Consider the following 26,716-nt stretch of genomic DNA (forward strand, 5'->3'; position numbering starts at 1 on the left):
TGTGGGAGAAGAAGAGAAGAAAAATGGAACGGGCCAATCGCTCAGATGACGGACGACGAATCAACGAAAGCAATAGATGCCCAGGCTCAAAGGGAAGATTCAATCGCTAGAAGGCTAAGAAAGACATCGTAAGAAGACGTCTCTTTCTGTGCACCGACAAGTGAAAATCCAAAAAACTCCGGTTTTCCCCAGCCCACGCCGTGCTTGCAAAGTACAAGAAAAGCAGGAAGCCAACAATCCTGGTCATGAAAACATGCTCCCCCATGAAGTCGGCGACTAAAAAGAAATATCCACATCCAAAAGAGTAATGCATAACGCCTCGAGTCTCTCCCTTCTCCAGGGAAACTGCTCAGAAGTTAACCCGTGAGAGTATGCAGTCCGAGTATGCAGTCCACCCGTCATCGTTCATGAAACTAGCAAAGAATTATGACTCCATCACAACATCACCATCCGCATCGACTCCGTTGGCTACTGCTTGCTCTGGCATGCCGTTCTCATGAACCTTGACACTCTCGTCGTCGGCAGGGATGACCATCTCAAGTTGCTCAACCAACGATTTCCGATTCACCGATTTGGTGACTTTGGTTTTCTTTTCGGTGCTTTTACCTTTGACCGTCGCAGGGGCTTCGAGTATGGGGTTTTCGACGCTTTCGTTGGCCGCACTATTGCCAGAAACTCCGCTGCCGTTCAACGTAGGCGTTGCATCATCACCATCAGTGCGGTCCATTTGCCTCTCAGTCTCCAACGGCATCGCGGTCGGTGACATCTCTTCCAAGTGACCCGCTGCCATGTTCTCGATATCCTTGCCTCGTTCATTCTCTGTACCATTTGGCTCCACGCTGCCCGAATCAGCAGCGGGAGACTCCATGAGCTTGGCACTCCGGCCGCGGCGGACGCTCATCTGATTCGCACTGGGAGTCATGGATGCCAGCACCGATGATCTGCGAGGAGTGTTGCGCCCGCTAGTACGAACGGTAGTCGGTGTCGAAGCCGTCTTGAGGTGTGTCCGACTTCCCCACGGTCGGCCAGGGCGCTTTTTGTAGGATGGAGCCTGAACAGGAGGCCAGATCTCGAATCTCCATGCAGGTATGTCATTAGTGGGTTTGTTCTCAGCCGCGGTATTGGAGTCTGCGGATGTGGTGGGCGGCGGGCGGAAGCCATTACTGTTGATCAATGCATCTGTAGAAGGAGGTCCCGCCGGCTCATGCGGAATTTGCTTTGGTTCTGGGTCAACGATCCCATTCATGATCGGAGGAGCTGTGCTGTCTTCCTTCGACAGGTCGATATCAGTGGATAGTGGCTGTTCTTCCTCGTCGCCTGATTCTTTTACATCCTCACTTTCTTCTTCGTCTAACCCTTCGCGGGGCGCTACTGCATGCAGTGGGGCTCGATCAAATTGTGACTGATTGCTTCGGCCCACGATGTACGGTGTCCAGACGAGCGCATCTGGATTGAGCTGAACATATCCCTTGCTCTCCCAACTTTGAATGCACTCCTCAAAGTATTTGTAGTCAAGGCGCAAAGCATAAGTCTTGGTCACAGGATCCCTCACAAGAGCACGCAACGCTTCCAGACCCGACACAATGTCATCGGCTGTCATGCCTGTGCGCTCCGAGATCTCCGCGATGCTGAGAGGAGTCTTTTGGCTTCGTAGCAGGTAGGACAAGATAAGCCGCCAGTAGTTTCGGTAGGAGACCAATCCCATATCTGACAGAGGCTTCTCCGGCGACCCTGTCTTTCCCTCAATGCGTGTGAGCAGGTAAGAAAAATCAATAAGTAGGTTTCCATAACCTTTCCGCTGATGAATAGGTAACGTTAGAATGCACGAGACATTGTTCGCTGAGCTTGGGCGCTTTTCCTTGCTGAAATACCCAACGAAATGGCATCCCAATTCGTCGTACTCGGTCATGACGTAGAAGAGGAAAGGCTCTACATCGTAATAAAGAGTTTTCGAACCCAGGAACAGCTTTGCAAGCAAGCAGAGATTCTGGCAGTAGACTGGATTCTTCCGCCCATCTACCTCGAATATGGAGATTGACCCTTCCCGGTAGATTTCATCGCCAGGAGGGTGCTTCGCCGGGCACTTGAGTTTATGCCGCCACGCAACGTAGTCGGAGTTCATATACTTCAGGCAGAATTCGCAAATGTAAAGGACTCGGTTGCGGCTATATTCTTCCGGGTAGGGAGCGGCGTACCAGGTCTCGATCTCATAGCCCCCAAAATTAATGTACTTGATTCTGGACGGAGGACCTGAGACCTTCTGTGATGCATGCTGTACGGTTTCACCGCTGGGTTCAGTTTGCATGACTCTTCGTTGCCATTCCTCCTCTGCTTTGTGACGGGCTATTTCAAACTTTTCCCTATCCAGGTTGGTCGGCAACGTCTTTGATGTATCCGCGTCAACTTCAGAAAGAATACCTCCGTAAGGTTTAGACTTGGACTCATCCATCTCGCGGTCGTTAAAAGAATAAAACGGGGTGTAGTAGGAGGCAGGCGTTATAGGAGCAAAATGAGCTTGAGGCTCGGGAACAGGCGGGGGTGGCTTAGGAGTCCGGTGGTTGCGCGTTTGAGATCTGCTGCGAGAATGGAAGATTTTGGACAACCTAGACTCATCTAAGCGAAACGCTAGGACAAGACGCCCATACTGCTTCAGCACGACGCGGCAATTTTCCTGTTCACTCTGACGTGTACGCCGCGAGCGCGTTCGAACTGGAGACATGCCATCAACAACCTCGCCCATCTCGCGGGATATTGCCCGATCGGAGCGCAGTGAAGTCTGCCGTTGCCGTTTACGTAGCACGGGCGCATGCTCATCGACCTCCGCCGACGCCGAAAGGGCTTTCCTCTTTCGTAGCGACCGAGAGCTGCTTAGGAGTTCATCGTTGACTGTTACAGTGTTGAAGATCGAATGAAAGTCAGAGCCTTCTTCGCCGGTATGGGCCGGCAGCAGTTCTCTGCGCATGTTCTTAGCTCGACGCTTTCGTTGCACCGGTGCGTTCTCCTTGGGGCTGGGCCTCAGCTTCTCCCGGACGCAGGTAGGACATCGCCATGAATTGGGTCCTACCATGGTTTAGCACATCATGAATTAGTGGTTTGATCAGGAATGAGATAAGATACCTTCCACGTCATCTAGGGCACTCTGTTCCCGGGCGCATTGCCGGTGAGCTGTCGGGTTGCCGAGTCAGTAAGGATCGTCCAACAGCCGGCTGGATAATTTATGGGGCCGCGAAACCAACATACAATGATCGCCACAGACTTCGCAAGTCAAATACTCCTCGTACTCTTCACTAGGATCGTTGTCTTCGTCCTGGCCACAGAATCTAGACACAGGGCAATTCATATTAGTTATCGGTGTTTCAGGCGACTGCCCCTGATGTGGCCCAGAGCCCGGCAGGTCAGGGGCACGGGCAGCCAAATTGAGGTTCTAGACTCACATGCAGTTGCCGCGGACCGTGTTCTCCGCCTCCGCATCCTCATGGTCATTGCTTTCTCCTTCCCATTCATCGTCCGATTCCTGACTGCTTGACGACGAACCCGATGCATCATCTTGTTCTTGCTCGCTGTCGCTGCGATGCTCAGAAGCAGGATCTTCGTCTGCGTCTGCGTCTGCGTCTGCGTCTGCTGGGCCCGAAACCACATCTTCGTCGTCCTCGGTCGGGGCTTCCTTGGGTAATTTCACAGCGCCAACCGGCTCGGCATCAAGCGGAGCGCCGTTCACGTCCATTTCAGGATCGGTTTCACCTTCAGCATCCAGTTCATCGTCAGGGCCAGCTGCCGGAGTGTTCTCAACGGGCTCGCCCGAAAGGGCCCGGTGCACAGCGTCCTGTAGCTGTTGGTCCATCTGATAGAGATCTGTGTCCTCCTCCCCTTCAGCATCCTGCTCACTGTCCACCAAATCCGCGGGGGTATTGTTGTCTAGGTCGTCATCGACCGGCGGCACTATTGCCGGCATGTTGTGTTCGAGCGGTTACAACGGTCGCCAGAACCAACGAGTATTGAATTGTCTCGGAAACTTCGAATGGCAAATAGAGGGAATCCGTAGCAGGCAGAAGGCAACCCAGCAGTTGAAACTATACAGGCTCCCCGCAAAAGTAGACAATCATCTGGCGCCGCAGTGAATGGGCATGGGGAATCATAGAACAAGTTGCCCGGGGCGCCAGCGAATGCGACTTCGAGATCGGCGAGTAGAGGGTTTGCGCTGAGAACCCAAAGTTAATAAGTTGAGCGCAGGCGCAATCAAAACAGCTGTCAGTGGAAGGGAAAGATGGGAGAGGAGCGGGATGGAACAATGGCGGATGGAACGCGTCAAGCTATCAGATACGAGGGAACATACCTCTCCCACAAGCACAGCCAACGTACCCTGAATTCAATAGCAAGGACCGTAGGGAAGAATCTCAGCAGCTGAAGAAGGCCGTCTACAGGCGACTTCCCGGAATCTACGCACTCGCCCCTTCTGCTTCTCCTGTCCCTGTGAGGTTGAGTGCCGCTGCTGACTCATCCACGGCCGGGTCACCGCCCCCCCCTAAACCGCTTTGGGTCATCCGCCAGACTCTCGTTCGAACCTCCGGCGGGCTTCAACTTCGCCAGTCAATTCCTCCACGACTTCATTCCCCCGCGTTTACCCGTTGCGTCTGCCGCTTCACTACACTAGCACTACACATCATGGGTGTCCCCTTCGAGGCCTTGCTTCCCTTTGGAATCATCATCGGTGTAGGTCCTGCCAATTGTTGTTCCGCAATTCGTTCTCGCGCTCGGTTTGACTGATCATGACGTGACAGTCCCTCACTGCTGGTGCTGGTGGTATCTGGGCCGTTAAGTACTATGCCAACGGCTGGAAGCAGCCGCGTTGGAACCTTGACCTGTGGGATAGAGTGAGTTCTACCCCTTTTGTGCGATTGAATGACCTTGCGCGCTAACAGCAGAGCAGCAAAGTACGTGATCCATCCTTAACGATTCCACCCCAATGCATGACGAACGTTTTTCGGAAATTTTACGCATGCGCGATCGACGTCTTGGAGATGAGCTACGGAGCTAACGATTGACTTCGCCGCAGTGATGGAGAGAGATCAAAGAATGACAGGAATATTCCGAGGCCAATCGGCCAACCCCACAGCCCCCACGGGCTTCGAACTCAACAACCCCTGGAAGGTACAGTGCTACCTGCTTTTGGTTGCTATGCGCGCTTCCTGTTCAGACGACTGACCTGTGCTGCAGCTCGAGAAACGGATTTACTAAGGCGATCTCTGCGCCATGTCTGCAATTATCTATTTGTGCCTCATTTGTTCGTCCTGCATTAGCTTTGAGAGAAATATCCACGCCTCGGGTTAGAAAGAATAACCTCATTCTTTGTTATCTGTACAATTGTCGCCGAGCCAGCGATTTCCTCGCTGCGACGGTAGAATTCCAAAAATGTCCAAACATTCTATTTGATTTGAGAGACCAACCCGCGAATGCCTTCGATTTCATGCCTTTGGAAGTGCATATCGAACCATTTGGCCAACGCCTTGACGCGGTCGTCCTCGCTTTTCAAGGTTTCGACCACCTCCGAATGTCCGGCTGCCCTTACCTTCACTGTGTTTCCAGCCAGGATACAGAGCCCTTTAACTCCTTGTCCGCTGTCATCCAGCAGCATCCGCGTGCAAACCAGCGTCTGGGTGAACCAGCTCGTTCGCCGCTGACTGGTGGCAAAGTTCATGACCTCGAAATCCTGCGGGAGGAACTCCACCTCGGAGAACGAGTACATGGGCATCCAGGTGCTGTCCCGCGTATACCGGACCTGGTATATCCAAACCTTCTGCGTCTGGTCCACGAATTCGGGCAAAGTATCGTAGATGAGCCGCATTTCCGACGGGGCTATATTCACCCGCGCGCTTCCATGCTGCAGCGGCAAGGGGCAGGTAGGCCCGTTGTTGCCGAACCCGACGTCCACCTGTCCGATACGAGGGTTAGCAACGTGGTGTAGACAAAGAGCAATGTCAGAATATCATCCGATTGTGCTTTTGGGGAAATTCGACAGCCATACCGCGTATTTCTCGCCGTCGATGGTCACAATCAAGACCATGTGTGTCCTGTGGTGTAACATTGCGCATGAGTTTCTCAGCGTTGGGTTCGCAACAGCATGCAACGGGAAACGGCGGCGCCACTTACGTGCCTACAAACAACCAGTTGCGGCTGTCGGTCGACGCATCGGAGGCTGCAGTGTTCACTCGCCCTCCGGTTGGGTAGACCGTGTACCCCAGCGATCGGAGGACATGGTAGAACAGCATAGTATTCTCCATGCAGTAGCCGTCAAGCCGGCGGGACACCAATTTCTCGAAGACGCATGCCGGACGGATTGAGATGGAGTGGTGCGCTGAGTAGTGAAGCCCCGAATTCCCCCACGGAATCGAGGTTATGTGTGCTCGCTGCAGCTCGGTCAAAGTGGCCAGAGGGCGTTTCTGGATAGAGTCGCGGACATATTCCAGTTGTCTGCTACCAGGCGTGGCATTAGGGAACCCAATGCGCTCCAGGTAGAGCTCCAGCTTATCGGGGGTATATGTTGATGGTGCAGCCATGGTTCGTCGCTGGGTTTGAGTTGAGGTCAATTTGATTGGGGGCTGAGTTAAAGCTTGTGAATGCCGGGAGTGTCCGGCAGTTCGTCTGGATGGATGATATTGTGGAGAATTATCCGTTTGGGTGCAACTCGGTCACGATCTTGCCTGCTTCTATAGCATACCAGTAAATAAATCATCGACCGTTTGTTAACTTCATGGGCATCTACATATGCTACACAACCAAAAGGCGTACCTCAAAAAAGACACATTTGAATTCAGTCAACTCACTCAGGCTTGGGAGTTCCCTTTGATCCGACTTCCAATGACCTCTGCCACTCTACAGCTGCCAATCATGTCAATCCTCCGATCCTCGGTTATTCCACATGCTCGACGACAATCAGCAGCTTGAAGCATAAAGGCATGCTATCTACCATTGAACCTGATACAAGGCCCGACAGTCCTCTTCCCCATCTATACTATCCTCAGAGTCTCAATCCCACACCTCACCCCCTACCAATTAACCCAGAGGCTCTCCGCATAAACCTCCCCGACTCTCTATTCCCCCGGATTCACCCCGCATCGACTTTGAGTATCTCACACCACCACCACCACCACCACCACCACCATCATCATCAACTCCCCCCCGCCAAACAAAGACATCAACTCCCCACTAACATGTCAATGCCAACCTCCCTCGAAGAAAAGCTACGCATCCTACACAACTACTCCACCTGCGACGTACGTAACACCACGCACCTTGAACAAATCCATCAACAACCCACCCAGAGATCCCCAGATCCCCACTCACAGCACAAACAACTAGGTCTCCGATGCGCTCCTCAAACTCCAAACCCCAGCCCCAGGAACCCCCGCCCGCGCCGGCCACCTCGCCGACCTAAGTAAGTAGCAGCACCATCACCAAAATCCCACCCAGCCAACAAAAACAAAGCAAAGCAACCTAACCACCAAGAAACAAAGCCCCTCACCCCCACCCCGCCCCCCATCTCCCAAGCCCTAGCACCACCAAGACCATCGCCCCAGCCTCAACCATCAAATTCATCTCCAAAGACGACGATATCCCCGCAGCCAGCAACAACAATGCGCACACCATCCCCCCAAACACGCACTGGGTCGACGGTGTCGACCCGGACACCATCGTGGTTGTCGACCAACCCCCAGCCCAACACTGCGCGGTCGTGGGGGGCATCATGGCGCTGCGCATGAAGCACCTAGGCGTGAAGGGGGCGGTGGTGAACGGGCGCGTGCGCGACCTCGCCGAGTTTGAGGGGTGTGGGCTCCCCGTGTGGGCGCGGGGGACGTCGACGGTGGGGAGTGGGGCGGAGGCGAAGGCGGTCGCCCGCAATGTCGCTGTTGATGTGGGTGGGGTGGTTGTTGAGCCTGTATGTTCTCCCTATCCTGGAATGAGATAGCAAGGGGGGGTTGCGTTGCGTTTGGCTAACCTGGTGCTGCGGCGGTCATGTGGTATACACAGGGAGATATCATTGTCTGTGATCCGGTGGAAGGCGTGGTGGCTATTCCGCGCGATCTGCTCGATGCCGTTTTGGAGACGATGCCTAAGTTGGTGGCGATGGATGATCGGGTGAAGGAGGCTGTGGGGCAGGGGGTCAGTGTGTTTGATGCCTTCAAGCGGTTTCGTGGGAAGATTTAGATCTCGTCTTTCTTGTGGCATTGGTGGGTTGGCACTGGAGGACATATGGTTGAGCCCGGAGGCCCTGGGGTTTACGCCCGGTCCATTTATCTATACGGAAGTTGGACAAGTATAAACTATCTGGAAGACTTCTAGATGATAGGAATGGAAGATATCTCATGGTATCAGACTTAATCCAAAGCCCCAACATTCGAAACAACGACTGAAAGCACAAAGGTTGAAAGAAGCCCGCTCTTTATATATTAAGACAAAAGGAGAGAAGATTCACATGAAGCCAGCTCATTCTAATTTTTCCCCCTTGACCAACCACTTATTCCGCCACCCACACGGCGGCCATACCCATACCCGTACCAACACACATGCTGGTGACACCGATCTTCTTGTTGGTCCGCTTCAGCTCCGTCAGAAGCGTGCTGACTTGCCGGGATCCAGTGCAGCCGAGCGGGTGACCGAAAGCGATTGCGCCACCCTTGGGGTTGATCTTCTCCTGCGGCAGCCCCAGCTCGTTGACGCACCACACGCACTGCGAAGCGAAGGCCTCGTTGATCTCGTAGATGTCGACGTCGTCCTTGGTGATGCCCGCCTTCTCCAGCGCCACGGGGATCGCCTTCCACGGGCCGATGCCCATGAGCAGGGGCTTCACACCCACGACGCTGCCGGTGACGTACTTGCCGATGATCTTCTGGCCGAGACGCTCGGCGGTGGACCGCTTCATCAGCAGCACGGCGGCGGCGCCGTCGGAGATCTGCGAGGCGTTGCCGGCGTGGATGGAGCCGTCCTTGGCGAAGGCGGGCCGGATCTTGCCCAGCGACTCGGCGGTGATGCCGTCGCGGATCCCGTCGTCGGCCTTGACGGTGATGGTCTTCTCCTCGTTGGTCTTGGGGTCGGTCCACTTCACCTGCAGGGGGACAATCTCCTCGTTGAAGAGCCCGGCCTTCTGCGCCTTGACCGCCTTCTGGTAGGAGGAGGCAGCAAAGGCGTCCTGCGCCGCACGCGTGATCTTCCGGTCCTTGGCCATCTGCTCCGACAGGACACCCATGGGCACCTTGCAGTTGGCGGACTCCGGGTGGCTCTCCAGCAGCTCGGAGAATTCGGTCACGGCGCCGGGACTAGTTTCAGGATCCGGGTCAGCTCGTTCTCAGATCTTATGAAGAGGGGTGAGACACCTACCCATACTGCGAGGACATGCTCTCAACGCCAGCACCAATACCAACCTCAATCATACCGGATCGAATAGCGTTGGCAATGTCAACGATAGCCTGAAGCCCACTGGAACACTGACGGTTCAAGCTCTTCACAGCCGCGGTCTCAGGGAATCCAGCGACGAGCGCAGCCGCACGGAACTCAGTAGCGCCACCACCAGGGGGCAGAACCGATCCAACAGCGATGTCTTCAACGACGCTGGGGTCGATGTTACTCCGGTCGATCACTGCCCTGAAAACACCTGCCAGCAGGTCGGCGGCAGCGGTATCCTTGAAGCCGCCCTTTCCACCCTTGGTGAGAGCCGTCCGCAGAGCACATGTCACAACAATATCATCGGGGTTCTTCTCCGTGAGGGCTGCAGCGCCTTTCTTGCCTCCGGGACCGAAGTGAGAAGCCACCTGGCTGAGACGTTGCTGGGCTAGAATACCGCTGTTAGCTTGGAAATTCCGGGATGTATTGCCTGGGAGGGGTGATAACATACGAGAGGACATAATGACGTCAGCAAATGAAGACAGGAAGGGGTTGAGATAAGTATGACCTGACAGCAAGGGGAGGGGAGGAACAATATTTTGACAAAAGCAGGATCAGAAAAAAGATGCAGCAGGTCTCCTTTTGGCTCTTATAAGACGGAAGTCCGGGGAAGAGACAGCGTGGAGAAAGTCATTCAGGTAACCCCGGCCTACCAGCTCTTTAGTTACTGGTTGGTGAATAATAATAGGTAATCCTGTGAAAGTACCGAGGCTCGGCCGCATTATTGTTAGTCCGTGGAAATGGGTCACGGGATTGCCAAAAGCATGGAGATTCATGTGAAGACCGATGTTGGGGATCCATCCTTGACTGGCCGATGACCAGGCTGATTATCTGCATCGTCGTCATGAGATCAGCAATACAATACCAGATCTATTTGCATGTGATGGAGTCAGTCATTGTCATGGATAGTGGATCATAACTAGTACTATCTCGGCTGCTGATAAATTCAAGCGCTCCCCTCCCTATATAGGCTTCTAGACTAAATGAAATATCCGTTAATATCATCATGGATGACAGACACCATTACCGCTTTGACGAGAAGTCATGCTAGCCTAAAGCCATGTGTAGCTTCCTATGTAACTAACATTAGTCCCTCCATATACATATACCCGGGGCTCTCTAAGCACAAAACAGCAAGTGTAAATCCATAAGGCGGTGAACCCCAAGGCGGCGAGCGAGTGCGCGCGCACCACGCTCCATCCTTTTCTGCCGGCCTATCCGGCGATAACCAAAGAAAATAAGCCTTGCGCCTCAACTCAACCGCCGAGCGTCGCACCCAAGTAATCCTCCAATCCTTCAACCTCCAACCTCCCACCACAACAAAACACCCACCCAGCAGTCCCAATGCGCCTCACCCGCCTCCTCCCGACCTCTCTCCTACCACCAGCTGTCCCAACAGCCCGTTCCCTCCCCACACAATGCCTCCTCCGAACCCATAATAACCCCCCGATCACCATCCGCCCGGGTATCCTCTCCGCGCCGCACCAAGTACGTCTCGTTTCCCTCACCACCGGTACCCTCAAAACTAACACACCCCAGACAACAAGCCCAACCCGGACCTTCACTACCACCCACCCCAAACCTTCCCCCTCCCCCTTCCGCCTAACCAGCACCCCGAGCCCTAAGAACCCTCCGCCCTCGACCGACGAATTCCACGCCGAACCCGACCATGGCCACGACCACAACACCACAGACGCCTACTATAGTCCCTACAAACCCAAGCGCCAATGGCCCCCGGACATGTCGAAGCTCTCGCCGAAGCACCAATTCCGGCTCGAGCGCAAGTACCGGCGGCGCGCGGCGCTGAAGTATGCCCGGCCCAAGTGGACCAAGTTCACTAAGTTGGTGCAGTGGTTTAGTATTGGGTGTAAGCTTTCCCCCGCTGGACTTGGATTTGGAGGAGGGAGCGGAGATGGGGGGAGAAGGAAGGGAGGAGGGGGTATGTGGGGCACGGTCGTGAATGGGTTACTGACTTGATTATTATCTGTGTGTGTGACAGTTGTTCTGATTTATGCGATGTTGTTTATGGAGTGGGATGAGAGGGGAAGTCCTTTTGATGAGGTAAGGCTTTGTTTGCTCACCCTTTGTTCTGCTTGCGAGCGCTCTGGGCAGTTGGTGTGGGGTTTGGACGGGGCTGACAAGTTGTATAGATTCGGAAGGCTTTCTTTGGAGGGTTGAAGGGAGCATTTTCCACGCCTGCGCCGCCGAGGCCCGTGAGGGAGGCCGCCGGGGAGAAAGATCGAGAGTAAGTGGTTCTACTACTCATGGCTATGCAGCGGTTGCTATACATCGAGCGAGGATAGAGCAGCGTCAAAGATGCGTGGAGAACAAGGCCTAGGACCCGCATACTGTATATTACCCTGTCCATGTACAAGAAAGATAGAATAATGACATCCAAGAAGACCTTAAGTACTAGACTGTTGGTCGTGAAAAGCGCGCAGCCCTAGCGTGTCTGTCCAACAGGAGAAAACGATTGAACTGCCTGACCATGCTCGCAAGAAAACGAATATAAAAAAAGAACGTCAGATGATTTCCCAGTCAGGTCTGTGGCCCTGTTGCCGTCGTCAAGTCATTTCGCCGTGGCCGTCATGGAACGGACAAATGCACCCAAAACACCATAGAAAATGCCAGCGCCTTTCAATCCCAAATACTCCGCAATCGTCAGAAAGAAAGATGGGACAAGAAACCTAATCAAATCAAGCAATGTTAAACCTCCCGGCAACGATTGCATAAACAGGCCCTGTCAGGATAAATAGTCTCAGCACAGGTGCTATGACTGGCCAGGGTACCTAGCATGTGAACAGCACCGATCGCGAAACAGTAAGGTCTACAGCCAATTGCCAATGACATTGCTCGGAGGCACTCCGGTACTGGCAGGGACGTCCAGCGCCAGTTCCAGCTTGGGAGGCTGCTCGTCCAGGAGACCCTTCTTAGGGCTTCCACCTGCTGCCTTGACCGGGGATTTGGATGGTGACCGAATCTCCGGGCGAGGAGGTCCCTCACGAACAGGCAAGTACGGCCACTCATCATCGATTGCTGCGGCAACCCATGTGCGGAGACAATCGTGCACAGAGGAATAAAACTTCTCCTTGCAAGTCCTCAAAGTCCCGCCCATGACCTTTTCGAACCCTGAAGCTCGGAGCTCAGCTCGCAGTTGATTTCTCTCCTGGGTAGTGGGCAAAGACGCCACGATCCCATTCAGTAGGTCTAGATGAGCTGCCAGATAATTGGTAGCATCCCATTCGACACCGCCGACATAGGGAGCAGCTGGCACCGGCGGCCGAGGGACCGGGAAGTGTCGCTCTCGGTATGTTGCTGATGAAGGTGTTTCACCCTTCGGGGTCGGAATCACATTCAGATGATGCAAGAAGATCCAGAAAACTTCTTTGCTCACATTCGTAACCTCTTTACACCACACTCGGTAAGGACGTGACTGGTAAATGTTCGCAATGAAACTTAGCGGTTGGTTTTCTTCGGATGGCGAAGGGTCGCGCAAGTACGAGAGGATCCGCGAGGCGCGGTTAGCAGCCATCTCATCCGAGGATACAGCCGAAAGCTGGGTGAAAATCAAGTTGATAATAATCCCTCGGGTGGTAAATTCACTGGGTCCTTTTTTCTCCTCGTCAAAGAGCATCTTGAGCAAGGCTGGAAAGAGTTCTCCTTCAATCTTGGAGAGGTGCTCGAGTGCGATAGAGGTAGTGCAAAGAGCTTTGAGACATAGCAACGTCTCGTGAAGCAGATTATCCTCGTGTTCTTCTCTGTGGAAGCATTAGCACTGGAATCTTGAGATTCCCTTACAAATCCGAATTTACTACTCACCTCCACTCAACTTTCATGATGCGATAAAGTAACTGGACTATCTCGTCCATGCCACCATCTGCAATGAATGCGTCAACCCAGCTGACAGTCTCATTGCGCAATAGAATCCGAAGCTTGTGTATTTTGCCAATCTCTATCATCTCAGGTTTCTGAATCTCCCTCAAATAGTGGACAAAGTCTGATGGGTCAGTGGCTGTATCGCGCGCAGTCGCGGAAAGCGAAGTGGTAGAAGCATTGGGCGTCAAAAGTTTAGAAAAGCCCGCGGGCAAAGAGTAATCGGCGGATTTGGGACGACGGTAGAAGCTTCCACTGTCCGGGCGCTTCTTGGGCGACGAGCTGCCTTTGGAGAAGCTGAAACCACGACTCCTGGATCGGGATCGTGAACCTTTGCTATCATAGTTCTGTCTTTCTTCCTTGTGCTCCTTCCTACGCCCGCGACGACCGGTACTGTCATTCGCACCGCTGCTGGTAGTATGTGGGGTCGCGTTCTCTGTTCGATCTTTCAGGATGAAATCAGCCTTGATGTTGGTGTCTAAAGATCGCATCTTGTCTCGCATGTTGTGAGGAATGTTCCGCGCATCCTGTCTTGATAATTAGAGCTGCCTTGTTTGAGTGGGAGTCGCGCGACGGGAAGGCTCACCAGTAATTTCTCGAATTCCGAGTCGAGTTCCTTTGGATTTAGGCGTTTCCGCAATTCAGCTTCCTGCTCCTTAGCATTCAAAGCGGAGATCGCTGCCTGAACACGAGAGACCTTTGGGCTCTGCTCTCGCACAAGCTCAGCCTTCTCGCCCTTCTCTGGCCGTGACAACGCTCGAGGCCTTCCGAATCGCTTGGATGGCGACGATCCCGATGTGTCCGCCGTCGCCGTCTTGTCTGAAGATAAGGCCTGTAAAGGGGCCAGGACTTCCTTCATCCTGCGGCTTCCAGCGAGGTAGTCTGATTTCGGCCGCGGCTTGAGTTCAGTGCGTAAAGTGCGAGGAGTGGGAGATGGCTGCTGTTCGTAGTCCCAGATATTACTTTGATGTGTCGGTCCATATGCCCTGGGTGTACATGGGGATGTCTCCTCTTGCATGGTTCTACGCTTGTTCTGTGTTGGAGAAAGTCCGGCTTGGTCGGGGTACAAGGGCGGCACAAACTGATCCCAGGCGGGTGAGGGCATGCCGTTAACTATATCCGATGGGCTTCGATTCTCCTTATCCCTAGCGATCTTGGTACCCTCCGTCTTGTTTCCGCGTTGTGATCTTCTCAGGATAGCAGAGAGGCTGTTGGCTGATTTCGCCTTCTTTGGCCTCAAGTTCTGCGCGTCAACATCCAGGGCCTCCTCCGGCTTGGGTTCTTTTCGCTCCATGTAGCTCTTAAGGGACTTCAGGGAGACCGCACTCTTGGTCTTCTTGTGAAGTGTATTCTTTCCCTGCTTTCCCGGCGATCTCTGGGCTGAGCCAATGTCTGCTGATTCCCGGTTTGGGGCTATTTCGGTGAGTGGTTGTTGGTTGAATGACGCATAGGCCCCATCGCGAGGCGGTGTAGTGGAACCGTCGGAAGGCTGGCTTGTATAAAAGGCCTTGGAGGGGAAGGCGTCATCCGCAGAGGAGTTTCGTTTGTGAGATTTCGGGGACAAGAATGCTCGGAATACTGAGGGCCTGGAAGGGTTTCGTGTGGCGTCGTCAAAGATGCTGGGGGATTCCACAGTGGGTGCCATTTCGAAGAATTGCCCTTATGCCTGGAGCTGACTTGAGAATCGCGGATCTGGTTAGTATGGATGTGGAGTAGGACGGAGTAGTTAGGCATAAATCACTCACGGTGCAGTTGCCCCAGCACAACAAGACAAAGAAACACCAGCGACGCGGAATGACGGCAATGACAACGAGAAGGCGAGGGACGGTTTTATGCAAAACGAGACAGTAGCGACATGCAGCTGAAGGTAACAACAGACATCGAAGAAGACCCAGAAATTGCGAAATATCTATGAATGCAGCAAAGACGAAGATCAAACCTGACACGACAAGGAAGAGGGAGAAAAGACGCGTGGAAGCAGAGCCCGCTGTTAGACTGACTAGCAGTGACAGCCAGCACCGATAGACACGACAAGAGCAGACGGGGGGCAAGGGACACACACACACACACACACCGGAACGAACGCCAACCTCAGGTGGGTGGGCCGGGCATTTGAAGACTTCCAAGGCTCGGGGACAAGGCAAGAAGAACGAGCATGCTTCCTCCACTGTCTAACCTAATCGGCATATGGGCGATGGAGACCATACGCCATTGCCAAACGGCTGGAGATGAACTGCGCCGCGCATGAAGCGGAGGGTGTAAACATGCTGCGGGCGGCGGGGTTGTCCCGGGCAACCATCCTGTTTTCGGCCGGTCGCGCCGCCGGAAGTTGATGGATGCGATAGATTGATATCAGCATCTTCCATATCACCTGCCTGATCGCCTGCAGATTACGAGGATGATGCTGATGCTGATGCTGATGATGCTGCTGATACTCCTGCTGCCCGACCATCTCCGTCATGAAGACTGGATTTCTAAGCCGAGAACGATGTCATAGTGGAGGAAGTGATGGCATCTGTCAAAATTCCCAGACGGCTGATCTGCCATTTGCCTGGGCCCATGATGTTATAGTTTGGGGGGGGGGCTGGAAGGATTTCATATGAGATGATATGATAACCACCTAAAGTTAATTACAGAGTACTTTGTACTGTACTTGTGACAGTCCGGATTATCGCCACAATAGGGTGGGGGGTCTAGTCAATAAGGTAGGACTGGGTCCCGGACATACATGTCTAGGAGGCGGAAAACAATGGTGACATTCTATCTGAGACTTCTAACAATAAATTAATAACGGCGTAGGACTAAGGCTGGCTAGTCGTAGTTTAGTAGTTTGTTATTCAATGATGACAATTCTGGATGATGTAGTGAGCGCCGTAGTGTAAGCTGCTATACTTTCCTACGGGGCGGATGGCCCAATCAATAATCCCTCGCAAGGCAATCATCGCGGGGAAACGCGGCGCCTGAGGCGGGAAGGCTGCAAGGGAGCCCAGCCTAGGGAGCCGTCCGTACCTTAGATTCCTTTTCCTTAGGTTCCTTAGGTTCCTCAGGTTAATGACAATCCAGACAAACAATGGCTGTCGTCTACTGTACAACAACAGCCCTCTTTATAATCGGTCTCTTCCCCTCTTCCCCCTCTTCCCGCTTATCGTTTTGATCTTTGTACTTGTTGGTTACCTTCATCATTCTTACTCATTTCCCCTTTAACCACTACACCTATGACTAACCTAAATTATAAGCCAAGCCATCTCCAAGGGTGCCTAGAAATGCCATCGGATTTAGTAAGAAGCGAAGGCTTGGCCACCACTTCACCGCGAACAGCCTCCAGTGGGATGCCGCATGCCGTCATGCCTCCAAAATTCTCTTCTTTCCTTCCTCTCTCTCCCCTCCACCACTTTCAGTTCATACCTTGAGCTAGCTCTTGAACACTGATTGCCAAAATAAAACTACCAACACACATTCTGCTTGCTGTCTTGCCAGCTTTATACTTCCGACGTACAGGAAGTGATCTGGCCTGTTTTGTCGTTCTCGTTCCTTGAGTGTCACTGGTGATAACCGCATTCGGGCAGTTTCGGGCTCTCTTCCCCGCAGGGTACTTGGATCTTCCGGTTGAGATCCCGACGTAGTCTGGCCTCACCATTGTTCCAAACCTCGTGGCATTTCATGTCCACTTAACCACCTGGTGCTGTATCACTCACAATCCCAGTACACTCACTTCTCAAGTCTTCCACGCTCTTGCCAGCGCATATAACCGCCTCGCCCCCCATGAATTGCCCTTCACGCACCGACGAAACCCTCGATCATCCCGACTGGAATCAGAACCCACCCGCTTTGAACGCAGACGTCACCACCCGAAGTGACTTCAACGGGCTCGCCAATTCTAAGGTCCATAGGCGGCACGCATCGGGGATGGGGGGCGCTTCAGAGGAAGGTGTCTCGGCAATGGATCATCGACCGCATAGTCTAGACGGGAATGAGACCGAGATAGAGGAGAAATGCCCCGGTGGGGTGGTCTCTGTCGCCCCTGGGGATCATATCCCCGGGGAAGACAGCAGATCTCCCTGCCGTTCTTTCAAATCAACCATCTTTTCATATCCTGCCCATGTGGCGCAAAGTCTTGTCAAATTTGGCCGGTTCATAGGCCCCGGCTTTCTGATCGCAGTAGCCTACATTGACCCTGGAAACTACTCCACCGATGTGGCAGCAGGCGCAAAATATCGTTACGCTCTTCTGTTCATCGTGCTCGTCTCCAATTTGTTTGCTATCTTTCTCCAGTCTCTGTGTGTTAAGCTTGGCACAGTGACCGGGCTTAACCTTGCGGAGAACTGTAGGGAACACCTTCCGAGATGGCTCACTATTGTTCTGTACGTCTTTTCAGAAGCTGCCATTGTCGCCACTGACATAGCAGAGGTAAGATCGACTATCTCCAAGCCGCCTGACTCCGTTCCCTAGGCCGAATGTTCAATTGACCGTCCTGGCAGGTAATTGGATCGGCGATTGCGCTCAACCTTTTACTCAAAATCCCTCTAGTTGCTGGATGTGCGATTACTCTAGCTGACGTCCTCTTTATCCTCATCTTTTACCGACCAAATGGGGCTATGTGGGGGTTGCGTCTGTTCGAATTCTTCGTAATGCTTCTTGTACTGGGGGTTGTGATTTGCTTCTGCATCCAGCTTTCGCTGATCAAAGAGCAATCTGTTGGCGATGTTTTCCGGGGCTACTTACCATCATCTGCCATCGTCCAATCAGAAGGGTATGTGAGCCGTCATATGATTTGCTTATGCACAGCCCTGACATGTTGGTTGGCAGTCTGTATCAAAGTTGCGGCATTCTCGGCGCAACGGTAATGCCGCACTCGATGTTCCTAGGCAGCGGAGTGGTTCAATCGCGACTGAAAGAATTCGATGTTACTCAAGGCTACGTGGATCCATCCGTCTGCCTCGGAAGCACCAGTGGTGAGGTCGAGTATAGACCCTCCATCCATGCCATTCGGGGTTGCATGAAATACTCAATCATTGAGCTTACCTTGTCGCTATTCACATTTGCCCTGTTTGTGAATAGCGCCATTCTCATTGTTGCAGGTGCCTCGCTCTATGGCACTCCTGGGGCAGATAATGCGGACCTCTGGGGCATCTACGACTTACTTTCCAGCTCAGTTGCTCCTGCGGCGGGTCTGATATTCGGGTTAGCGCTCCTCCTCTCTGGTATCTCTGCAGGAATCGTCTGTACCATGGCGGGGCAGATGGTAAGCGAGGGGATGTTGAACTGGACCATCAGACCCTGGCTCCGTCGATTGATTACCCGATCGATCAGTATCATCCCTAGCATAATCATCGCGGCTGCCGTCGGCAAGGATGGATTGGACAAGACCTTGAATGCCAGCCAAGTGGTTCTGAGTGTCATCCTTCCCTTTGTCAGCGCTCCTCTCATCTACTTTACATGTCGCAACCGTTACATGACCGTCCCAACTGAGCGGGTCTTCGAGGGCGGAGAATCGGCGCCGGGAGGAGTCAAGATGAAAAACAATCTCTTCGTAACCATCATCGCTGTGATTGTCTGGTTGATTATTGTGGTGATGAACATTGCGCTTCTTGTTCTCCTTGGCCTCGGCAAGGCTTGAAGCCTGAGCTGACAAGCAATAATATCTACCACCGCAAGATTGCAGCAGACTCTAGCCTGGATCGATTTCCGGTCATTCCCCCGTATATAGCTTAGCAGAAGGACAGAAAGAAAAAGAAATCAAATTGCTTCATCTGGAAAACTTGAAGGCGAATAGACATGAACCAACTCCGAATGCTTTCCATAGTTCGAACACCTAGACTCACAGATACTAGACCCCTCCCCATCCGCTCACCCAAATCAGCTAAGCCCGCCCGCAGGCTCCTTGATCTTACTCTGCTCCGGCGGCTCATCGATGAACTGCGGGGGCGCGACCTCGTCCTGGAGAAAGCTGGGCATGGCACTGTCGGCCATGGCGCCTTCCATCATGGTCTCCTCGCCGAGGGCCTCCAGTTCGGCGTCGAGCTCCGCCTCGTCGACATCCTCCGGCACATCGTAGGCGCGCGAGATGCTCTCCTGGATCTCGTTGCCGATGTCCATCAGGTCGGCCATCTCGTCCTGCATACGCTCGATCTTGTCGATGTCGATCTGCCCGTACTGCTTCTTCAGGGTCTTGGTGGTCGTCTTCATCGCGTCCACCGTCGTCATCACGTTCTTCAGGTTGTCCTGCATCATCCCCGCCTGCTCCATGTTCCACGACTGCTGCGACAGCTGGTCGCGCTGCGCCTCGTACTGCTTCCGCCGCTGCAGCACCTTCAGCGCCTTCTGCCGCAGGGCCGTCTTGCCGGGCCCGTCGCGCATCCTGGCGATCTTGGTCTGGTAGGTCGAGAGCTCCGAGTTCAGCGCGGCCAGCTTGACGTCAATGCTCGAGATGCGATTCTCTACCTGTTTCTCCCGGATGGTGGGTTGGGGTTAGTTCAGGCCATCACAGGTTATGCGTGCGGGGTTTCGGAGGAGGGGGGAAGGGCGGAGAAGCGATAGGAGACAGAGAGAGAGAGAGGAGGGAGGGGTGAACCGGAAAGGCGAAGGGAAAGTGGGACACTTGCATTGCTGATCGCCCCGTCCAGTGTTGGCTTCGGAGCCGTGTTCTTGCTACCGAATAGTCGGTTCATTGTTGGTTTTTCTTCTTTGTGAAAGATGATCAAGAAGGGGAAGATGACGGAGTGAGAAAGAGTTGGGGTTGTGTTTGTGGCAACCGAATGATTGGAAGCTGGAGTGGCTAAGTTGGAGGGGGGGAACTGGGAACTGGAACACCGTCCGTTAGGCAGTAAATAGTCTCGCCGCCTACATTAGAGTATTGGATGTACTTCGAGCAACAGCGCGATATTGACTAAACACCGACGTAGACGTCACTTTCTCACTTTGTTTGTGACTGTGTAAGAGTATAGTGACAGGCAACAATATTCATTCTCTCTCGTAATTTGATCTGAAGCCAGACTTTGACGGGACATGGCTGAGCGCTTGCGGACGGAAGTCTTAGCGATTAGCGATCGTGTCAGTACTGTAAGATATTATCAGGCTGAACCAAATGAGTGACTATTCATCCGAAAATTGGGAATTGACAAGACAGACACTCCACGGGTCATCTGACCAACATCCCAGATTCCACATCGACTACGGAGTCGGACTCTTCGTACTGGTCTGCCCAACTCTACCTGTTTGGGATAATACACAGTCAGGTGCAATCAATACTTCAGTTGCAAGGTGATTCGCAGGCCCCGACGCAATCAATGAGCATTCCGCAATAATGGAAACGACGGACTAGTCGTACCCGGTACTTGCACCCACACACGAGCGGGTATGGTCAGTGCGGTACCTGATACGTAGGCCCGACCTCCCAGCACCGGCCATGCAAGGAAGCAAGCAATACCAACTGGAACTCGTCTCGTGCAGCCAGCCTGAAGACTCCGACTGTTACTGCGCCTTTCCTTAGTTACATACGTTGTTGTCAAGATAGAGGAATATCCATTTAACCATATCACCAAGTAAGAGGAGAACATTGTAGTCTTCATGTTTATGCCTTTGCCCCCTTCTCTGATTAATCATCCGGGTCGAACTCCCTCCAACCCACTAAGCAATTCCCAGACAGTGAAACTCATCGACCATTATTATTCATTTCCGCAGGACTAAACTATCCCACTTCCCCCCCCCCCTCCCTCCCTTTCAACTCCCCCCTCTTACTCTTCTTACTCTGCCCTCGCGTATCTCTGGTCCCAAAGTTTGCCCTTCCCCCGCCGTCGCTCGGGCGTGTTGGGTATTTCCGCTTGGATCATTCCTCGTCACCTCCAGGGATCAGAGTTACCGACCGATCCAGACACAGCCAGCTAGCCAGCGCAGCAACAGTCCGACTGAATTGCCCTGCGGATGTCAGCCCGCCATCCTTGACTATTCTTCTTGAGGTACTGTAGTTACAGTACTTACTGTACTACCCACACACGCCTAGCACCATTGACTGACTTACTGCCTTAACCTTCATTCATCATCCCCATTACGCACTATTCCTGCTTCATCTAACTGACTGACTCGTTTCACCCCGTGCAGCGCAAGGCTGACGAACTCCGATTCCTCCCCTTGTTGAGGATTCTACCACCGTCTTCTCTTCTCTTGTCACTCCCTCAGGTTGTGAAAGGTATGTGTGCTTTGCTTGAATTTTATATGGTATATCTTTCTTTTAAACTTTTGTCCTCCGCTTGCTGGGCCTTCATGCCTGCCATCTGGTGAATTCTGCAGTCGCGGCCGCAATGCCTGACCCGGTCATTGTGTTGTCTGCCTGAAGTCTGCCCTGCTGCTATCCTCCGATCCTCGGGCGAAGCCACCCCTAATGTTCCCGACCCTCACATTTCTGCCCTCCCTCCTTCATGATCATGACGCTCAACGCGCGAAGAGGTTTGCTAACTGGGATACTCGGCGCATCTAGCGCTTGGACGCTCCGACCAGGCTCGTCTCTGCTTACGAAATTCCCGATCTCACTTTCTATACCTGGAACGCGTGAACATAACGAACATTACGCTTGCGATCCCGCCTTCATACACAAACTTCTCATTCACGACGATCTGAAACATTGCATGGGTTGTCCCATAAGCTAGAGGCTTTGGACACTCTCACGGCTCTTGTAATATACAACAGGTCCCAGTCGCAACGATTTCGACGGGGGACTCCGGCCGCTAGAAAAATCCGCATTCTACCGAATCTTCTTTCCATGACTCGGTTCGGCCGGTTATTTAAATCATCATGTTTTGGCGTTTTGGAGGATATGCAAGTATCTCCAGCATTGATACCCTGCTAGACAAGCCCGATGTCAGCCTGGAGGAGCTGCTGGATGAGTCGGAACTGATCCAGGAACTCAAGCAAAATAATACGAAGCTCATAGAATTCTTACGAGAAGATAATGTCTTGAAACGGCTTATGGACTACGTGATCGCCCCGTCGCTAGTGAACGACGAAGATGACGAAGACGACGATACCAATGACGGCAATGCTACGGAGTCGAACAACAACGCATCGGCGGTGGAGGAGAAACACAAAGACCCGCTCAGAGATATGCTGAACCCAGAGGACCTGGAGCGGGCAGAGAAGGATCGGTTGAAACGGGCGTATGTCGCATGCGAAATCCTGTCATCGGAAATCTGGTCAATCGTGGAGTCGATTATGTTGAACCCGGATCATCTGAAGCACTTTTGGGGTTTTCTGAAGCGTCCTTCGTCCTTGGACTCTGTCCAGGCGAGTTACTTCACAAAAGTCAACGAGACGCTTTTTGACAAGAAGACGACCGAGATGCTGGACCTGCTGAAGTCCATGGATGGCGTGGTTCCGGCCATCCTCCGGCATGTGGATAACCCCATGGTCATGGATCTTCTGCTGAAGATTATCAGCTTGGAGAAGGTTGAAGGCGGCCAAGGGATTGTTGATGTGAGTTCATCCATGGAATCAGGTGCTTGTAACACAAGCTGACCATTCTCTTAGTGGCTGAGGTCCCAAAACCTCATACCGACCTTGCTATCGTTCTTGTCGCCGGAATACCCTGCCTCCGTCCAAACCTCGGCAGGTGACTTCTTGAAAGCAATCATCACCATTTCGGCAAACGCAACGCAGAATGACCAGTCCTGCATCGGCCCCAATAGTCTCACGCGGCAATTAGTCTCCACAACCTGCATAGAGACTTTGATCGAATCCATGCTGAAGGGTGGAAATCCACTGACGGTCGGTGTGGGTATCATTATTGAAGTTATTCGAAAGAATAACTCAGACTATGACCCGGAGAACATCAATGGGCCGGACTCACCACCCACGACATATGACCCTATCTACCTTGGCAACCTTCTACGACTTTTTGCCAAGCACATACCCGACTTCATGGCCTTGATCAAGAGCTCTAAGCATACGGTCAATGATGGTGGAAAAGTGAAGACTGTTGAAAGGGGAAAGCTGAACTCGGCATGGGGCGCTAAGATCGAGCCTCTGGGCTTCGATAGATTCAAGACCTGTGAGCTGATGGCGGAACTGCTACACTGCAGTAATATGGGTCTGTTGAATGAGCCAGGAAGTGACGAGTACGTGCGACAGCGCGATGCTGAGCGCGAAAGGCTCATGCGTGAGGGTGCCTTCAACGCGCACAGAGAAGAGACGTCCGCCTTTGATGGAAATGACTCTACTGTGGACTTCGTGAACGGATCTGTTATTGGTTACGGGTCACCAGAGGGTTCGAGGGTTCTTGAAGTTGCCAACACCGGCGAGGAGAGCTTCGAGGATGTCAGCGCATCCGGCGTCCTTATTGACAAAGAGAAGGATGCGGGGGTCAGGGAAGCGAACCATCTTAGCCTCAAGTCCGAGCCTGAACCTGTTTCACACAGCTCTGAATCTGCAGATGTCACAAACTCGTTTGCGAATGAGGCACTCGAAAGCAAGATAGAAGATTCTACAGGGGCGCACACCACGGAGACTGATACCACGTCTGGCTTGGCAGATCAAATCCAAGAAGTCAGCCTCGACGGTGGGCAATCCGCCAAGCCGCATGAATTGTCTGCTGAGACTACAACTGAGCCAGCCAATCAGACGCAGCCCTCTCTTGATGTGGTCCCTGCCCCCGATCAAGATAATCAGCCACCCAGCTCTTCCTCGCCTGATACTGCTGGCCAGGTCGGCGATGCTTCTTCTTCACAGCGGCCACTGCATCCTGACATTCAGGTTGATTCCAATGGGCAGCCTGTGGTTGGCGACTATCTCAAGATTATGTTCGTAGAAAACCAGGTTGTTCCCACCATCTTGGTTTGTCTCCCCTTAAGTGCCCCATATTATGGGATTAGGATTAACAGCATCGCAGGATTTCTTTTTCCGGTTCCCGTGGAACAACTTCCTTCATAACGTCGTCTACGACGTCGTACAGCAAGTTTTCAATGGCCCAATGGAACGTGGTTACAATCGGATGCTGGCTGTTGATGTCTTCGAGACAGGTCGGATAACACAGAGCATTGTCGACGGACAGAAGAGAAGTGACGAAACCCAGCGCACAAGACAGATTCGTCTGGGCTACATGGGTCATCTCACATTGATCGCTGAGGAGGTCGTTAAGTTCAGCGAACGCCACCCCCCGGAGCTGCTTTCACCGACCGTGATGGAAGGTGTCCTCAACCCCGAGTGGATTGACTATGTCGAGCAAACGCTCTCCGAGACAAGGGAACGTGACAATGCCATTCTTGGTGGCGTACGTCCGGACATGTCCATTGGGCATCGGCAAGGCATGATCAACTCAGGCCAGAGCGCCAACGCTTCATCGGCGCTGGCGGATGCAGGGCTTAATGGTTCTACGGGGAATTCTGGCTTCCAAGGATTTGACATGATGAATCAAGGAAGCGTATCCGGTGGGGCTTTCGGACTTGGTGGGAATTCTCTCCTGAGCGGGTTCGCCAGCTCGAGTGATGACGAAGACGAGGAAATGGAAGATCAGGACGATCGGAACTTGGCCGATCAATCTGCCGAAGGCGGATCAGACAATGTGGGTGATCACGATTTCACAGATATCGATATGCGCGATGCTTGAACCTCCCTCAATGTATGGCCGAGGCGATTCTTCTCGACCCAGGCCGCCCCATATATACCCGCCCTTTCCTCACGTCGAAGCCCTTGACTGTTTCTCTCTCAAACCGGGTCGCTGGAAATTTAGACGCATGATGGATGACGGGAGTGGTACGGGCCATACAGGGCCTGGCACAACGTGTTGGACTGGCAGCGCTTCTCCATATGTATGAAGTCATTCAGAACAGTACTACTCCCCGATATCATGTGCGGATGACTTTCTACAACCAAGCAATACCTTCCCCCGTACGAGTAGTTCTTTGAATTCCCGCTAAGGCTGAGCCTAGCTTTTGTCATCTATCAAGCTTCCTTATCCTGTTCTCTGACCATGCACATGAGAAAACACGAATTTCAAGTCGCTCTGCTTACAGATATGCTAACCTTACTCTGTCTTCAGGGATCTGCCAACTCGACCAGCCAACCGATACCCATTCTTCCCCCGCCTCCTGCTCCGATGAGTCAAGGGCCCTCCCGGGCACGGCGGCAATTGGCCGCTCGGCTTGCGGCTCAGAAGCAGCAGGCTAATGACGGCTCGGAAGGGGTTGAAGACAGGAACCTGGGGAGCGAACATGAAACCTCTGAGTCCCAGTGGCCGACCAATCCCTTTGTGATTGCAGGTCTCGACGAAGACACGGAAGGCAACCACTCTCCAGCAGATGCCGCTTTCCCATCCAACGATTTCCCTCCGACGGGTGACAAAGACGAGCCGTTTTCCTCGCCCACCTTCCCGGAGTCTGGATTTAGCCCTCCCGACTCGTTCTCCACTGGTTCCTCCGATGATGACGGAGAAGGTCGAACTGAGGGCATGCGGCGCAAGGAACGGGTTCCACTGGAAGTGGAGGACGACGATGACGACATGGGAGAGATGGTGGGGCCGTCTGCTGACCCTCGAATGATAGACTCGGACGAAGAGGACGAGGCCATCATGAATGAATCGCTCGGCTATCCCGACTTGGGACCGGGGCGCTACATGGACTTTGCTCGATCACGCATGGGGGCCTCTCCATTCGGCGAGGATAACGACAACGACAGCAGCGACGGGGAGGATGACGGGCTAGTCGAGATTCTAGTGCCGGGCAGGAAGTCTTCAACATCTTCTATGCACTGATCAGTCATCTTTGTTTGCTCTTTTGATATCCTATGCATCTTCACTTTCTATCTTTCGCGGATTCCCTTTTCCTGTTATTGTGGATCTTAGGTTACTACGTCTTGGGTGGTGCTTTGGTAATGCTTGCCTTGATGGGATGGGTAAAGGTTCCATCTTATGTACACTAGTTGACTGCATGGTATTCGCGTGTGCTTGTCCTGTGATGATGAGGTCGGCTTGATTATGAGTTTGAGATGGTGCTGTCTATGGATGCTTGTTACAGCAGCATGATCTCTTGGGGAGTATGCTCCAGTATATCCTCCTCTTGCTTGCTGTATCATCTTCATTCTCAGAGCAACTAGCTCTGAATTATGTGAAGTCACGAGAATTCTATTTTAACGAATGTTTGATGTTACTGCGTTTTGGATGATTTTGGGGACTGTCTTATCGCTATTTTTGTTTTACTTGTAAGATACTTTCGGGAGAGAAAGGATTCTGGTCTTGTTTTATTTTCCTGTCTGATCATGAATTTGAAAAGTTGACGGTAGTATCCGTAGTAAATGGGTATTGATATTGATATGGAGATAAGTGCTGGGCTGCTACACAATCCCGAGTCGGGAGTGGAAAAGTGGGACAATTTCCGGTTCGGGAGTCGAAAATCGAATCATGTCAATTGCTCGACCCGCCAAAGTT

General features: G+C 52.9%; 10 protein-coding genes across 10 annotated transcripts; 5 read left to right on the forward strand and 5 right to left on the reverse strand.

Moving 5' to 3' along the window:
• Positions 1-424: 424 nt before the first annotated feature.
• ASPACDRAFT_50058 (putative histone acetyltransferase) lies at positions 425-3,952 on the reverse strand (the record flags this gene model as incomplete). Its single annotated transcript, XM_020202314.1, has 4 exons — positions 425-3,060; positions 3,118-3,165; positions 3,241-3,320; positions 3,435-3,952. 4 exons carry the CDS (start codon positions 3,950-3,952, stop codon positions 425-427), a joined length of 3,282 nt encoding a protein of 1,093 aa, XP_020060491.1.
• Positions 3,953-4,662: 710 nt separating this feature from the next.
• On the forward strand, positions 4,663-4,939 carry ASPACDRAFT_39769 (NADH dehydrogenase [ubiquinone] 1 alpha subcomplex subunit 1; the record flags this gene model as incomplete). Its single annotated transcript, XM_020200649.1, has 3 exons — positions 4,663-4,710; positions 4,779-4,871; positions 4,928-4,939. The coding sequence occupies 3 exons, from the start codon at positions 4,663-4,665 to the stop codon at positions 4,937-4,939; spliced, it is 153 nt and encodes a 50-aa protein (XP_020060492.1).
• A 166-nt stretch (positions 4,940-5,105) lies between these two features.
• On the reverse strand, positions 5,106-6,751 carry ASPACDRAFT_112514 (arylamine N-acetyltransferase family protein). The gene is made up of 3 exons (XM_020195645.1): positions 6,148-6,751; positions 6,023-6,068; positions 5,106-5,929 (listed from the first exon to the last, which is right to left on the reverse strand). Exons 1-3 carry the CDS (start codon positions 6,552-6,554, stop codon positions 5,423-5,425), a joined length of 960 nt encoding a protein of 319 aa, XP_020060493.1. The 5' UTR covers positions 6,555-6,751; the 3' UTR covers positions 5,106-5,422.
• A 457-nt stretch (positions 6,752-7,208) lies between these two features.
• On the forward strand, positions 7,209-8,202 carry ASPACDRAFT_39771 (RraA family protein; the record flags this gene model as incomplete). Its single annotated transcript, XM_020200650.1, has 4 exons — positions 7,209-7,271; positions 7,357-7,432; positions 7,512-7,933; positions 8,026-8,202. The coding sequence occupies 4 exons, from the start codon at positions 7,209-7,211 to the stop codon at positions 8,200-8,202; spliced, it is 738 nt and encodes a 245-aa protein (XP_020060494.1).
• Positions 8,203-8,512: 310 nt separating this feature from the next.
• Positions 8,513-9,896, reverse strand: ASPACDRAFT_39772 (3-ketoacyl-coA thiolase peroxisomal A precursor; the record flags this gene model as incomplete). The annotated part of the gene is made up of 3 exons (XM_020200651.1): positions 8,513-9,311; positions 9,373-9,823; positions 9,887-9,896. The coding sequence occupies 3 exons, from the start codon at positions 9,894-9,896 to the stop codon at positions 8,513-8,515; spliced, it is 1,260 nt and encodes a 419-aa protein (XP_020060495.1).
• Positions 9,897-10,779: 883 nt separating this feature from the next.
• On the forward strand, positions 10,780-11,684 carry ASPACDRAFT_39773 (uncharacterized protein; the record flags this gene model as incomplete). Its single annotated transcript, XM_020200652.1, has 4 exons — positions 10,780-10,923; positions 10,975-11,302; positions 11,435-11,496; positions 11,586-11,684. The coding sequence occupies 4 exons, from the start codon at positions 10,780-10,782 to the stop codon at positions 11,682-11,684; spliced, it is 633 nt and encodes a 210-aa protein (XP_020060496.1).
• Positions 11,685-12,262: 578 nt separating this feature from the next.
• On the reverse strand, positions 12,263-14,953 carry ASPACDRAFT_22423 (uncharacterized protein; the record flags this gene model as incomplete). Its single annotated transcript, XM_020199114.1, has 3 exons — positions 12,263-13,193; positions 13,255-13,835; positions 13,895-14,953. 3 exons carry the CDS (start codon positions 14,951-14,953, stop codon positions 12,263-12,265), a joined length of 2,571 nt encoding a protein of 856 aa, XP_020060497.1.
• Positions 14,954-17,070: 2,117 nt separating this feature from the next.
• On the forward strand, positions 17,071-18,925 carry ASPACDRAFT_39775 (NRAMP family metal ion transporter; the record flags this gene model as incomplete). The annotated part of the gene is made up of 3 exons (XM_020200653.1): positions 17,071-17,715; positions 17,787-18,058; positions 18,115-18,925. The coding sequence occupies 3 exons, from the start codon at positions 17,071-17,073 to the stop codon at positions 18,923-18,925; spliced, it is 1,728 nt and encodes a 575-aa protein (XP_020060498.1).
• A 239-nt stretch (positions 18,926-19,164) lies between these two features.
• On the reverse strand, positions 19,165-19,665 carry ASPACDRAFT_57489 (putative SNF7 family protein (Cta1); the record flags this gene model as incomplete). The annotated part of the gene is made up of 1 exon (XM_020203252.1): positions 19,165-19,665. The coding sequence occupies one exon, from the start codon at positions 19,663-19,665 to the stop codon at positions 19,165-19,167; it is 501 nt and encodes a 166-aa protein (XP_020060499.1).
• Positions 19,666-22,095: 2,430 nt separating this feature from the next.
• On the forward strand, positions 22,096-26,044 carry ASPACDRAFT_22763 (SAPS family protein; the record flags this gene model as incomplete). Its single annotated transcript, XM_020199144.1, has 4 exons — positions 22,096-22,773; positions 22,828-24,129; positions 24,185-24,856; positions 25,334-26,044. The coding sequence occupies 4 exons, from the start codon at positions 22,096-22,098 to the stop codon at positions 26,042-26,044; spliced, it is 3,363 nt and encodes a 1,120-aa protein (XP_020060500.1).
• Between the last annotated feature and the right edge of the window lie 672 nt (positions 26,045-26,716).

Source organism: Aspergillus aculeatus (assembly GCF_001890905.1).
Source record: "Aspergillus aculeatus ATCC 16872 unplaced genomic scaffold ASPACscaffold_2, whole genome shotgun sequence".
NCBI lineage: Eukaryota > Fungi > Ascomycota > Eurotiomycetes > Eurotiales > Aspergillaceae > Aspergillus > Aspergillus aculeatus.

Bases quoted from the DNA above. Each gene is read 5' to 3' on its own strand.
- ASPACDRAFT_112514 (XM_020195645.1), bottom strand. From the start codon at position 6,554: ATGGCTGCACCATCAACATATACCCCCGATAAGCTGGAGCTCTACCTG. The intron at 6,069-6,147 runs GTAAGTGGCGCC...GTTACACCACAG, and splicing joins AACTGGTTGTTTGTAGGCAC to GACACACATGGTCTTGATTG. The intron at 5,930-6,022 runs GTATGGCTGTCG...CGTATCGGACAG, and splicing joins TCGACGGCGAGAAATACGCG to GTGGACGTCGGGTTCGGCAA.